The following is an 11,961-nucleotide window of genomic DNA, read 5'->3' on the forward strand; positions in this document are numbered from 1 at the left end:
AGCATATAAAGAACAGTGTAGAACTGATATTGCTGATTGACTGCTGTGGAGATTGCATGGCATTCAGCAATCAGTGTTTTATACCTAATGCCCTCCCTGGGGAAGTTTACACTAAAACTCTAGCTGTTTGAATGGGAACAGGTTTACTCACTTTTTTTCCCCCCCTTTAAATCAAGAATGCCTAATCTATTAAACATCAACGTGTTTCCTTTGTGGCGAGAAAAGTATGTGACTTGAGCATGCCATAAATGTTGGGGCTTTGCCTTCGGGTGGGGAATCAGGGACACCCTGGAGCAGCTTGGGCCCGTGGTGCCCTGTGGTCACCGCCACAGGATCATGCTCCACCACTGCGTGCCTTTAATCACGTCAGACTTTGAGCTCACTCACTCTCCTTGCATGAATGGATTGCATCTTTATTACTCCGCGAGGACTTTAAATAATTCATTGCTGGAGAAAGCAAAAGGAAGAGCAGCTCCAGACGCTAATTGCAGAGTGCAGTGGGTCCTTTCAAACGAGGCCCCACAATTAATCCCGATTCTCTTGCAGTGCGGCTGTTTGTGTACCTGTCCATTTGTCCACCCAGCGCAGGGGGACGAGGGTGCGGGTTTCCCCCAGCACGTTGCAGACGTCCCATCTGCGGGGAAGGAGGTTTCTCTGAAACAAAACCACAGCCAGGTACGAAACAGCAACGATAGTCCCCAGGGTGAGAAGCACGGTGAATGTTTTATAGGGGAAGAGCTGCGTGTAGGTCCCGTTCATGAGGGTGCAGCCTGGGTAGTGGATGACAGGGGGGATTTTCAGGGTAGGCTCCCCCGCCAGCAGCCTCAGGAGGAGCCCAACCAAGAAGCCAGCAGCCGAGCCGTAGGTGTTGGTGCTGGGAACGAAGAGGGCACAGCACAGCTGGGGGAAGAGCAGGGCATACACCAGCTCCCCGCTGAGGAACCAGAGGTCGTAGACAGAGCTGGAGTAAAAAGCCAGGCCAGCAGCCCCGGCCCCAAACACCAGCATGGAGATCCTCATGGCCCATAAGACCTCCCCTTCTGTAGCCTGAAAAACAGGAGATTGTAACATTACAACAGCATTGCCCTGCCCCAGGCTGGTTCCCACCAAGCCTTCACTGCATCCACATGGCCAACCGTGTCCTGGGCTGCATCAAATGCAGCATGGCCAGCAGGGTGAGGGGGATTGTCCCCCTCTGCTCTGCTCTTGTGAGGCCCCACCTAGAGCCCTGCATTCAGCTCTGGGGCCCCCAGCACAAGGAGGGCATGGAAGTATTAGAACAAGTCCAGAGAAGGACCACAAGGATGATCAGAGGGCTGGAGCACCTCTCCTGTGAAGACAGGCTGAGGGAGTTGGGGTTGTTCAGCCTGGAGAAGGGAAGGCCCCAGGGAGACCTTACAGCGACCTGCCAGTACCTAAAGGGGGCTACAGGAAAGCTGGGGAGGGACTCTTTGTCAGGGGGTGCAGTGACAGGACAAGGGGGAATGGCTTTAAACTACAAGAGGGTAGATTTAGGTTAGATATACATAAGAAATTCTTCACTCAGAGGGTGGTGAGGCCCTGTCCCAGGCTGCCCAGTCCCAGGCTGCCCAGAGAAGCTGTGGATGCCCCATCCCTGGAGTCCCAGGCTGCCCAGAGAAGCTGTGGATGCCCCATCCCTGGAGGTGCTCAAGGCCAGGCTGGATGGGGCTTTGGGCAACCTGGGCTGGTGGGAGGTGTCCCTGCCCATGGCAGGGGGGTGGAGCTGGATGGGCTTTAATGTCCCTTCCAATCCAAACCATTCTTTCTTCTATGATTCTATGAATACCCCTGACTTATGTTTCAAGCTCTGTAGAACTTCAGCAGCTGAAGGACAACACCTCTAATTGTGGGCAATGCAGAAAGGATTTGCACCTGTCCTGAAACTAAAGCATCTAACCTGACACCAAAGCTGCTGAGTGCTGTAACCAAGTACCTGTTTCCTCAGGATTTTTCTGTAGATGTTGTGAGCAAACATGGAGCTGGCAGAAAGAAGTGCTGAGTCCGCAGAAGACATTGCAGCAGCAGCGATGGCTCCTAAGCCAGCAATGGAGACGTATGCTGGGCAGAGATAGTGTAAAACAAACGGCAGTACCATAGCAGTTTCTCCTCTCTCATATGGACTTGGAAGACCATAGCTTGTCTTGTTCCAGTCTTTAAGACAGAAGAAGGAAAAGTCACAGAAAATCCTTCACTGATATTTCAGCTCTCTGAAGGTGGCTTTCCACCAGGACTAGTCACAAGAGGGCTAAGGACTGAAGCCCACTCAGAATTTTAGGACTTTTATTCATTGGTCGGATTATCTTATTATCTCTTCTGTTATCCCTAAGCATGCTGCAACTCTCACCATACAGAAGTTTTCCTTCTCCCCAGTAGCATCTATAGAAATAGTTGAAAAGTTTATAGAAATGTCTATAGACATAGATAAATGTCTATAGAAGAAGCTTTGTGTGTTTCCATGAGTGGGATCCTTAAAGATCAGACTTCTAGACCTGAGGTCTCTCAGAGGAGAAGGGAATTTTCCTCTGATGTCCCTAATGACAGACAAATTTGTAAATTCAAGCCGTTTCTATAAGTGTCTCGTGATCTGGCTGCTCTTTAACCCTTGTTCACAGCCAACACAGGACTGAACTCCTGGCTGTAGGGACTGAAATATCTTGATTCCTCCAGGCAGGTTTTCTCCTGAACGTTAAAACCAATCTGTAGTAATACTACTGGGTCTTACATGCAGAAGACATTAACAGAAGCAAACATAACTTTTCTTGGAAAACAGGTTTATGCAGTGTTTTACATGTTCTGCCTTCCTCTTTCCTCACCACAGGGTGTATGAAAAATCATTTCACCATAAAGATTTAAACATGTTTTGGGGCTGTTGTAAGTCATGCATTGAACCTCAAAGTGTTCCACATTTCTGGTACAAGCTTCTAGCTTGGCAGCCATGTCTCCCATAGAGGGTATTTAGGGTAATTGGTTTGAGGTAATTGGAAATCTAATTTGGGACTTATTTGGATCCTGTTTTAATCACTTTTGACAAAAACACGTTCATTATTCAGAGACAAGCAGTTCAGTTTTACCTGTTGATGCTGCAACTGCACCAATGAGCACGGAGGGGATGGCCATTACAAAGCACCCCAGTCCAGAGAGGTAGGAGATGAACCTGGCCTGGCCTGGCGAGGCAGCTGAGAGCACTCTTTGGAAATAGGTTTGCCATGGGATGCTCCCAAGCACCTGAAACATCCAGATGTTAGCAACAGTCCCCATTGGTCCCTGACTGCCGTAGGGCATCATACATCCTTTCAGATGGATGATATTCTTTCCTGTAATTAAAAACTCACTTCAAATGCATAACCTTTGCCCAGCTTTAGCTATTGAGGCTGAATGTTTCTCATTGAGGATGTCTTTTTCCTTTGTTTTACCTTCAATGGATATGAAATTTTGATCAAAACAGATTAAAGCTTTAGCAGATGGAGAAAGCTGAGAAATGGGTTGTTTGGCATGCTGAGAGAGAAACAGAGGAAAGACAACAGAAGAGAGGCTTTTCAGGAATGTAGCTTCTATAAAAATCTGCCCAAAGTTAGCTAGAAAATAATCTTAAGAAAAATTATTTTTTAAAAAGTCACCGTTTTCAATTGCTTAGCAGACGAATTTCATCAGATAAAATCTGAAGTTTCTATCATCACCAAACTCAAGCTTCTATGTGTCTCAAGTACAACCCTAGTGAGATCTTAACAACCCACTACAGCCTTGGCTATACTGAGAGCTCAAAAGCTGGATTGTGCAATGGAGCCAATGGCACCATGCTTGCTGATGACATGCAGCAGTGCCATTTTAACAGACTTTTTTTTTTTTTTTTTTTCTAAAATAGTGGGAATTTTACAGAATTATGTTAAAAGCACATGACTGGGGCTGCAAGACCTACCTCTCAAAAGGTACAAAGTGCCTCATTTAGTGCCAGGAATTAGTTGCCTGGATGGTGTTACTCAAGGGTAAGACATTGCATACCTTCACATGGGTGCAGGATGGAGTGTACCTACCTCTTCTTTCCTACCCAGAGCTGAGCCCTGGATCTCCCCAGTCCATTCAGTGTGCTGCAAAGTGGCTGAGGAAAGGTTTTACACCTCATCCTGCCCCTGCCACCTGTGCATTGTAGCACTACCAGCTGGAAGAACCCATAAGCTTTCCATACAAAAACTTCTGCACATTTTCTTCTCCCAACCACCCTTCCAAGAAACATTACATACCAGGTAGAAGAAGTCGTCCAGCCACCTTCCAAGATACTGTTTTTCTATTTTTCCAATCCAAGGGTCTTGGTAATATTCATGAGTTGCGGTGTAATAAATACTTTCTGTTGCAGAGTTCACCATGGCAAAGGGGATACAGACCCACTAGGGAAGAAATGGAAATAGTTAACCATTTCCCCAAGATTCTTGTTTTAGGGAAATTTATTCAGACATTGAAATCAAGTTAGGTGTAGAATATAAAATATTATATAGAAAAAATATAAAATATTAGATTAAACCCACACTCAGAGACTTCCTTTTCCCCCTCCCTTACCCTAAATCTACATGTTTCTTGTTCATGGCATCATCAAGAATATGAGTCACTAATTCAGGTCAATTGGTGCCTTCAGTAGACAGGTCTCTCTCCTTTCCAGCCAAGGTTGTTCTGGATAGGCTCTGCTGACCTTACGTGTGAGCAACTTGTCACCCAGAAAGACCAATAGCTCGCGTGGACACTGTCCAAAATGCCTGCCTAAGGACTGTAAGACCTTTCAGGAGACCTGAAGAGGATCTGTAGGGCAAGAAACTGTACTGATGGAATTATTTTTGGCCTGAGACATACTGAAAAGAGCAGGATTTTGTCCCTTGGGTAGGAAACTGGTAAAAAAGAAATGCACAGGACTTGCCAGGCTGAGGGTAATGAAAACCAGCTGGATGACATCCGTGTATGCAACAGAGTAGAGGCCTCCCAGTAGAGTGTAGAGTATGACAGTGGATGCTGAGAGGATGATAGCCAAAGAGCCTCCAATATCCAAGATGACCCTCATTGTTGCTCCTACAGAAGAAGGTAGTGGTCAAGTATTTTAACACAGATTTCATACATGCAGAATACAGAATAAAGGTTACATTATTCCCTGGATGCCAGTACACCATTTTGGTTGAGGAATGCATGGTCTAGAAGAGAGTGTGCAGAGTGAGGACCCAGGGGAGCCCACGTTCCCTTTCTGCTCCTGCCCCTACCTTGCTGCAGACTGCCAAGTCAGTCTGACTTAATGCTTCTTCTCTCCCACAGGCAAATGAAGGTACTAAATCTTATTGCCAGAACTCTCTGTTATAACATCATGCATAGATATGGCACTACCATTGCTTGTTTTACATCTAAAAATATATTTTCCAGAAATTAGAAATGTTTTTGTTCCTCTCAGAAAAGGAGATACGAAGCACAACTTCCCACAACTTTGTCCAACTCAATTACCACGTGTATTGCACTCTGTTTGTGCTGTATGACCTTCAATGAATGTAACAGTGAAGCAGTTATTTACCCAGGGATGCCAGGATAGCTGCAAACCAGAACATCTCTCCTAGCAGTGGAGGAATGAAGAGTAAGCTTCCCATCACATTCCCATATGTTTCCTGGAGGGGATCCATCACTGTCACATAGTTCTTGGATCGCATTGGATTTACAAAGAAGAAACCACCTGTCAGAAGTGATGACATTTTAATAGCATTTTGCATGTGTTATATGGCAGGAAAATGTAAGAATACTATAGCGTATAGTATAGTATAGTATAGTATAGTATAGTATAGTATAGTATAGTATAGTATAGTATAGTATAGTATAGTATAGTATGGGGCGTATTTCAGACCCTTATAGTGAGTTTGAAATTTGTACTACTGGGTTACAGGGAACAATGCAGCCAACCAAGTGCCAGGACCTCAATTCATTTGCTTAAATGGGGGATTTCATCCATCTGATAGGTTCTAGGTTATCAGGGACATCAGCTTGCAGCTGGCAGATATGATCCTCCACTTTTGGCAGACAGATATGATTCTGGAATGGCTACTCTATGCCAGATAGGATCCCCTAGGGCATCCCAAATAGCATAAAATACCTATGATTCAGCAAGTGAAATTTGGTCTTAAATGTCTGCCTAAGACTGAGCTGAAATCTAGTACCACAGAGTGTATGGAGGACATCTCCATTGACCCTAACAGGAACTCATGCATTAGCTCAGGGGACACCTGCGTGTAGTCTCCTCTTCATCGCCAAAGACACACAGTCTTCTGAAATGCTTCCCCTGGAAAATGTCAGTTGGCAGAAAGAGGTATTGAAAATGCCTATTTGGCTAAAAATAGACAAACTTCTGTCCTTGACCATGTGATTCAACATGTTGATATACCTTGCTTTTCTGGTTACATTTTCATTTTGGTGGCTTCACTGTCTCTTCCCAGAATTATGTTGTTTTAATCTGTGCACGGAGCTGGGTTTCACCCACCTTCATCTAAATATTAGTCTTCAGTCATGCAGCTGTCTCATTAAAAGCAAAGAATACGTATTGTGCCTAACCCTGAAGCCAACAGGACTGCTTGTCTGGGCACTACTGACCTGAGTAAAGATTGCAGGATCAGACCTGTACTCCTCAATTTCATTAGTAAGAATTACTCACATAAGAAATGCTGGCACTATATTTCCAAGCCTGATTCATATTCACGTCAGTTGCACTCTTTTCTCTGACTTGAGAAAAAAATAGGTTATTGCTTTTTCTGAAAGCCCTGTGCAAGGTCTACACAGGTCTCCTCACTTTCATCTTCCCGTGTGCCTAGAGAGTTACGGTATAACTTCCAGTGAGATTTAACTGGAAGAAAACTTGGTCTCAGCAAGACAGCTGAACCTCGGCAGGAGCCCAGTGATTCTTGGAGTTAGGAACAGATACAGGATATTGCAAAAGTAGCTGGCCCACGAGGCTGTGGGTCACAGTTTCCACAACAGCTGTTAGGTGAGACACAGCTGGGTGCATCACACGTTCATACTGAGATGAGACTCTTCAGTGGGGAAATCAAAATGGTATCGATTCATCACACCAAAGTTTCAAAGACAAAATGTAAATGATCCTGATGCTCTCAGTAGTCTCTGACTAACAGGCTGTGGTGAAAAAGTGATATCCACATAGCCACATGGTCCCAAAGTTCTCAGATAAGATTTTTGTCCACTAAATTGCTTTAAACAGACAAAGCTGTATGCCAGCTCCAAGCTACCCTGATTTCTTATGTTCCAGTTAAGAAGACATCATTATAAGTGCTTATTTTGGATCTATCAGAGACCGAGCGAACAAAATCACCTTTAAAGTGTACTCTAGACTGTTACACAACTTAATACACTCATGATTTTTTAGAAAGATTTTGTGTCCTGATTGCTGTGTGAGTTATTTACCGATGACAAGGGACAAGGCAAATCCCAGGGGCGCCTGGACCCAGAGCAGTCCTTTTGAAGGCAGGTAGACAATTTCAGCTGTGCCATTGATATATGCTCCTCCAACCCAGGTGGCTGTAAACACGAAAGATGCAGAGGTAAGTCTTATGGTGTGCATCCTCAACTAGTCCTGTAGAACAGTGAGAGGTTGTAATGGTTTCCTCATACAAGCATTTAATCCCACTCCTCTTTTCGTTCATAAGTCTAATAGAGATGTACTGCTAAGCGTGGGTAACAGTGTTAGAATCTTACCCTATGGAATTCCCCATGTTCAAAACAAATATCAGTGTGTGCGTGGAAAAGCTCAGTGTCTAGACATTTAGAGGCAATTTGAATATACTTAATTTGCATTTCATTTTTCTAAGTGAAATGCTTTTGCTGGAGAAAATAGAACTGCTTTTGTTATTCTGCTGAGGCTGATAGACCATCCTTCATGAGTATTGCTTACACAGGCTGACAAAGTAGACATTAGGAAAACAAATGTAAGAAGACATTGCAGTCAGAATAGCAAACCTACAGCATGGGCTTAAATATCTTACCCAGACAAGTATCTCTTGGATAGTCTTTGACAAAAAAGAGTCAGGAAAGGAAATTCCGGATAATGCCAGGCAGCAAGGAGAGAAAAGGGAAGAAGAGATCAGCAGTCAGTGGGGAAACTTCTCTTTGTATTTCCCACTAGGTGAGACCCCAGTGCTCAACACCAGGAGCAATTTATTCCACACAAAACTGGATTGTTACAGGTGTAAAATGCCGGATAACAGAAACTGGTTCAAGATTAAGACCACACTCCTCCTTAATGAAAACTGTCACATTCTTCAGGCACTCCTAAATTAAACTCTTCAACTCTTAACTAAACTCTTAATTTAAGCTCTTTAATTTAAAAGAATCTACATAAACATTAGGTTCTGCTTAGTGTGAAGAGGTTTAGAAGAATCCATCCCAAAATGATTCATGAAACCATACTCCTTTAAAGCCACACTCAAGTAAAATCTGCCCTGACATTAAAGGAGGTAACCTGCTTTGAAAGGAAGAAGTCCCCCAAATCTGTGTAATGCATGTGTTTTAAGAAGAATTAAAGAAGTCCTTTAAGAAAACTTACCAGTTGCAGTAAACAATCCAATGCAAACATTTATATTCCTCCCTCCAACAAGGGCCATTTCAGTCGGGTTTCTGTTCTGCTGATCCTTTTTGCTTTTCCATGAAGCCCAGATTCCCGTAGCCAAAGTGAATGTAAAAAACACACTCAGAGATACCAATCCTGGTATATTTAGAGCCATTTTCTGTTGCTGAATTTAGGTCATAGAGATGGATAGTGGATTGATGACAATATTATTTGATAGAGTTCACAATCAGAAAAAAGAAAAATAGTGCTGCCTCCTAAAGAAACTGCTAAGTATTAGTTTACTGTACTTTGCAAGAGATTATGCAGTGTGAAACAGTGCTATAAAGCCAAAAATCTTGAGAATAGGATGCAGAGTCTCTGTCTTGGAGGACTGCTGGCAATTCAGTCTTTCCCCTTCTTCAGGAAATACCCAACTTTTGCAGGGAGAAAGGAACAAGAGAGCAGGAATTGGTGCTGCTGAGAGTCAGTGAGCACTGAAGTGAGGGGTAAAGACAGCTTGGCTTAAATGGGGGAAATGTTATATTTTGTCTGATATGCAGTGGTATGAAAATAATCTGTATTTCTCTAGGTTCTAGGTACAAGGCTAACACAGCAGATAAAGCTAAGAATTTGAAGTTAACTGAAGTAAATCCACTATAATAACCAAAATAAAGCTAGGGAGCAGGGAAAGAAGATTTAGCACTGATCCACTGAAGGAGCTGTGTTCTGATATCCGAAGGCAGCACATCACTGTTTCACTGCTGAAAACAGGCAGCAGAGCACGGTGCTGATAGACCATAAAATAAAGCAGCAGGAAAGGTGCAGGGTTTCCCTCCCTCCCATTAAGGAATTAAGTTGGTTTCATTTATAGAGTTGTCATGTACATTTGACATGTGTTGCCCTTTATTCTGTCCAGATGTGGTTCTAAAAAAACTGACTGTATATAAAACCAGCACTATTTAGTGCACTTGCTTGGCTTTCATTCATCAATCGAGTGAGTAGCTCCTTTCAATGGGGAAATCAAGAATTTCTTCTCCACGGATGGGCTTTGAGCAGGAATTTGAAAGCCCAAATGTTTAGGAAGTTTCTGCATTGTGCCATCTGCTACTGACATCTAGGAGCAGCTCTTCTTGGAAGTGACAGCTAAATTGCCATGAAAGGAAATCTTCCTTTATATTCATAATCATTTTTGGCTGAGTGATGGGTTTTAACTTTGACCCAATTATTTACGTACAAAAAGGGACACTGCAGTTTAAAGGCACATCTTCTGGGTGATAGCTGGAAGCATTCTTTTTCACCTTAAAAGTAGCTGCTAAAAAGTGGTAGCACCTGCAGCTGTGGGTGGCAATGGAGCAATGGAGACATTGGTTTCTGTGAGCTGTCTTTGCTCAAAGTGGATTTTAAACATTTTTTCTTTTCTTAAAAAATTAATAAATCATATTTTAAAACACTATCTGCAGTCAGAGACACCTGGAGGGAAATAACTGGCATGGCATCAATCATGTCCAGGTCTACCAATATCAAATTTCTTCTTTGACATCTGCAGAAAACATCTGGACTGATTCCACTTTTTCTTGGGGAAAAAGAAAAAAGGAAAAAGTAGCAGGCATGGAAATCTGAAAGGAAACTTCTTTTAAAGACCTAGAGGGGTGTAGGGCAAATGTGGTAGGGCAAAACACAAGCAAAAAAAGCAAAAACTACACAGTGGGATGGAGGAGACTAGAGAAAAATTGTGCATAAGGTAATTCTCCTGATGCTGGGGTGGTTTTGCTGGTGGATAGTGCCTGCAAGAAGGATTATACAAGCATCAGATCTTATTAAGACCGATTCCACATTGAGTCTGTCGTTGTGCCCTTTTGCCACTAGGTGACTCTCAGCTCTTGCATCTATTTCAAAAAGAAAAGAAAAAGACAAAATCCCAATTACTGAAGGATGTGGGAGGTGGGGTTCACCTCCTGCTCGCCATGGAGGGCTGCAGCTCAGGGTGCCAGCCGCTGTGCCAGCCACTCCGAGCTCCCTGCCTAACCCAGGGGGAGAAATATGCAATTTTGGGATGTGATTCAGTGACCTATTTTAGGTCACCCTACGAGGCAGGACAGGGTGAAGGCAGATCTCTATACTCAGGTCTGCTTATAAGAGCAGTGTTGAGGTAGCCAGAAGTGTTTCGCGGCTGGATTTGGCTGGTAATATCGAGATGTCTGGTGCTACCTGAGATGCTCTCAAGCCTCTGAGATGTCCCCATGGTCAGGCAGACATTGCAGAGCTCCTGTGGGAGGCACAAGCCCTTCTAGACCTGCAGCAAGGATATCCAATGGCCCTAAGGACAAACCAGTGGGATACTCAACTGGGCTTTTACTGTCCCCCTATCACTTGCCCTTGATGGCACAAACTCTGAAGTAAGGAATTTAAACAGATAAAAATGAACGAGTGTCTGGAAGATATTGAGGAGTGCTGGGTGCCATGGAAGTTTTCTGTCTATGCTGGAAATGATCTGCACTGTAGAGAGCACTTACATCTACCCAGCTTTGCAGCAAACCAACTGGAAGAAAAGAAGATGAACAAAATGTCTTTGTGCCTTCAAAAAAGCTTCTGTCTTCTGTGTTAAATGTGCTAACTATTGATGATGAGCTTCAGACACCCCTCTGAGGCCCATGGGGACAAGAGGAGAGGGTGGCTGAGGGGGTGAGAGATGTCCACTGGGGAAGGGGCATTTCAGAAGGGTGGCTGTCCCCTGTGGCTGCTCTGGAAAAGGACAAGCCCACTGAGCTCGTGCTCTGTGGGAAACGTAATAAGGTATTCTGAAAATGGCTTTTTTTTTTTTTAATTTTATTTGATTTATCATTTCTTTCAGGAATTTTTTTTAAAGCTTGTTTGCAAAGGAGTGTTTGCCCACAAGCAGCTCCACTGAGGGAGAGAAACAAGACTGGGCAAGGACAGCAGAGCAGAAGCCATGGCACAAGGACATGTGCAGGGGCCAACCTTTCTACTGGCTTGCTTTCCTCTGTGTGTCAAGAGAAACAGAGCACAGGGGCCTGAGGCATCTGAGCCATTTGCATTGAAATGTTCAGACGGTTTCTCCTGCAATGAGACCCTGTGAACCAGCCTGTGGTTTCCAGCCCCAGTACTGAATCATGTCCTTGACCCTGGCAACTAAAACATCAGAGCATTGGTCTCTAAACACAGCTTTTCAAATAGCATGCTTGGTCTCAAGTTTTATTCCTATTCCAAATCAATCCCAGAAACACATTTTTTCTCACTTGTTTTAAGTATTTTCCAACCTACACAGCTCCACAGGGGGCTGATCTGCACAAGTTAAAATTGCAGAAGGAAGAGAAGTAATTCAGTTAGAAAGTAACACATTTTTGCTCCTT

The 11,961-nt window shown here is 43.8% G+C and overlaps 1 protein-coding gene across 1 annotated transcript in view; it reads right to left on the reverse strand.

Annotated features, from left to right (window-relative positions):
• Positions 1-392: 392 nt before the first annotated feature.
• LOC137849633 (high affinity choline transporter 1-like) overlaps positions 393-11,961 on the reverse strand; it is a 143,465-nt gene continuing 131,896 nt past the window's right edge. The window contains exons 2-9 of the mRNA XM_068669449.1: positions 8,588-8,774; positions 7,450-7,563; positions 5,561-5,716; positions 4,925-5,073; positions 4,260-4,403; positions 3,093-3,246; positions 1,955-2,172; positions 393-1,047 (exon numbers count right to left, since the gene is read on the reverse strand). Coding sequence (XP_068525550.1) covers positions 526-1,047; positions 1,955-2,172; positions 3,093-3,246; positions 4,260-4,403; positions 4,925-5,073; positions 5,561-5,716; positions 7,450-7,563; positions 8,588-8,765 — 1,635 coding nt within the window. The 5' untranslated portion in view covers positions 8,766-8,774 and the 3' untranslated portion in view covers positions 393-525. The remainder of the gene's footprint in view (positions 1,048-1,954; positions 2,173-3,092; positions 3,247-4,259; positions 4,404-4,924; positions 5,074-5,560; positions 5,717-7,449; positions 7,564-8,587; positions 8,775-11,961) is intronic.

This window comes from Anas acuta, chromosome 1 (assembly GCF_963932015.1).
Source record: "Anas acuta chromosome 1, bAnaAcu1.1, whole genome shotgun sequence".
Lineage (NCBI taxonomy): Eukaryota > Metazoa > Chordata > Aves > Anseriformes > Anatidae > Anas > Anas acuta.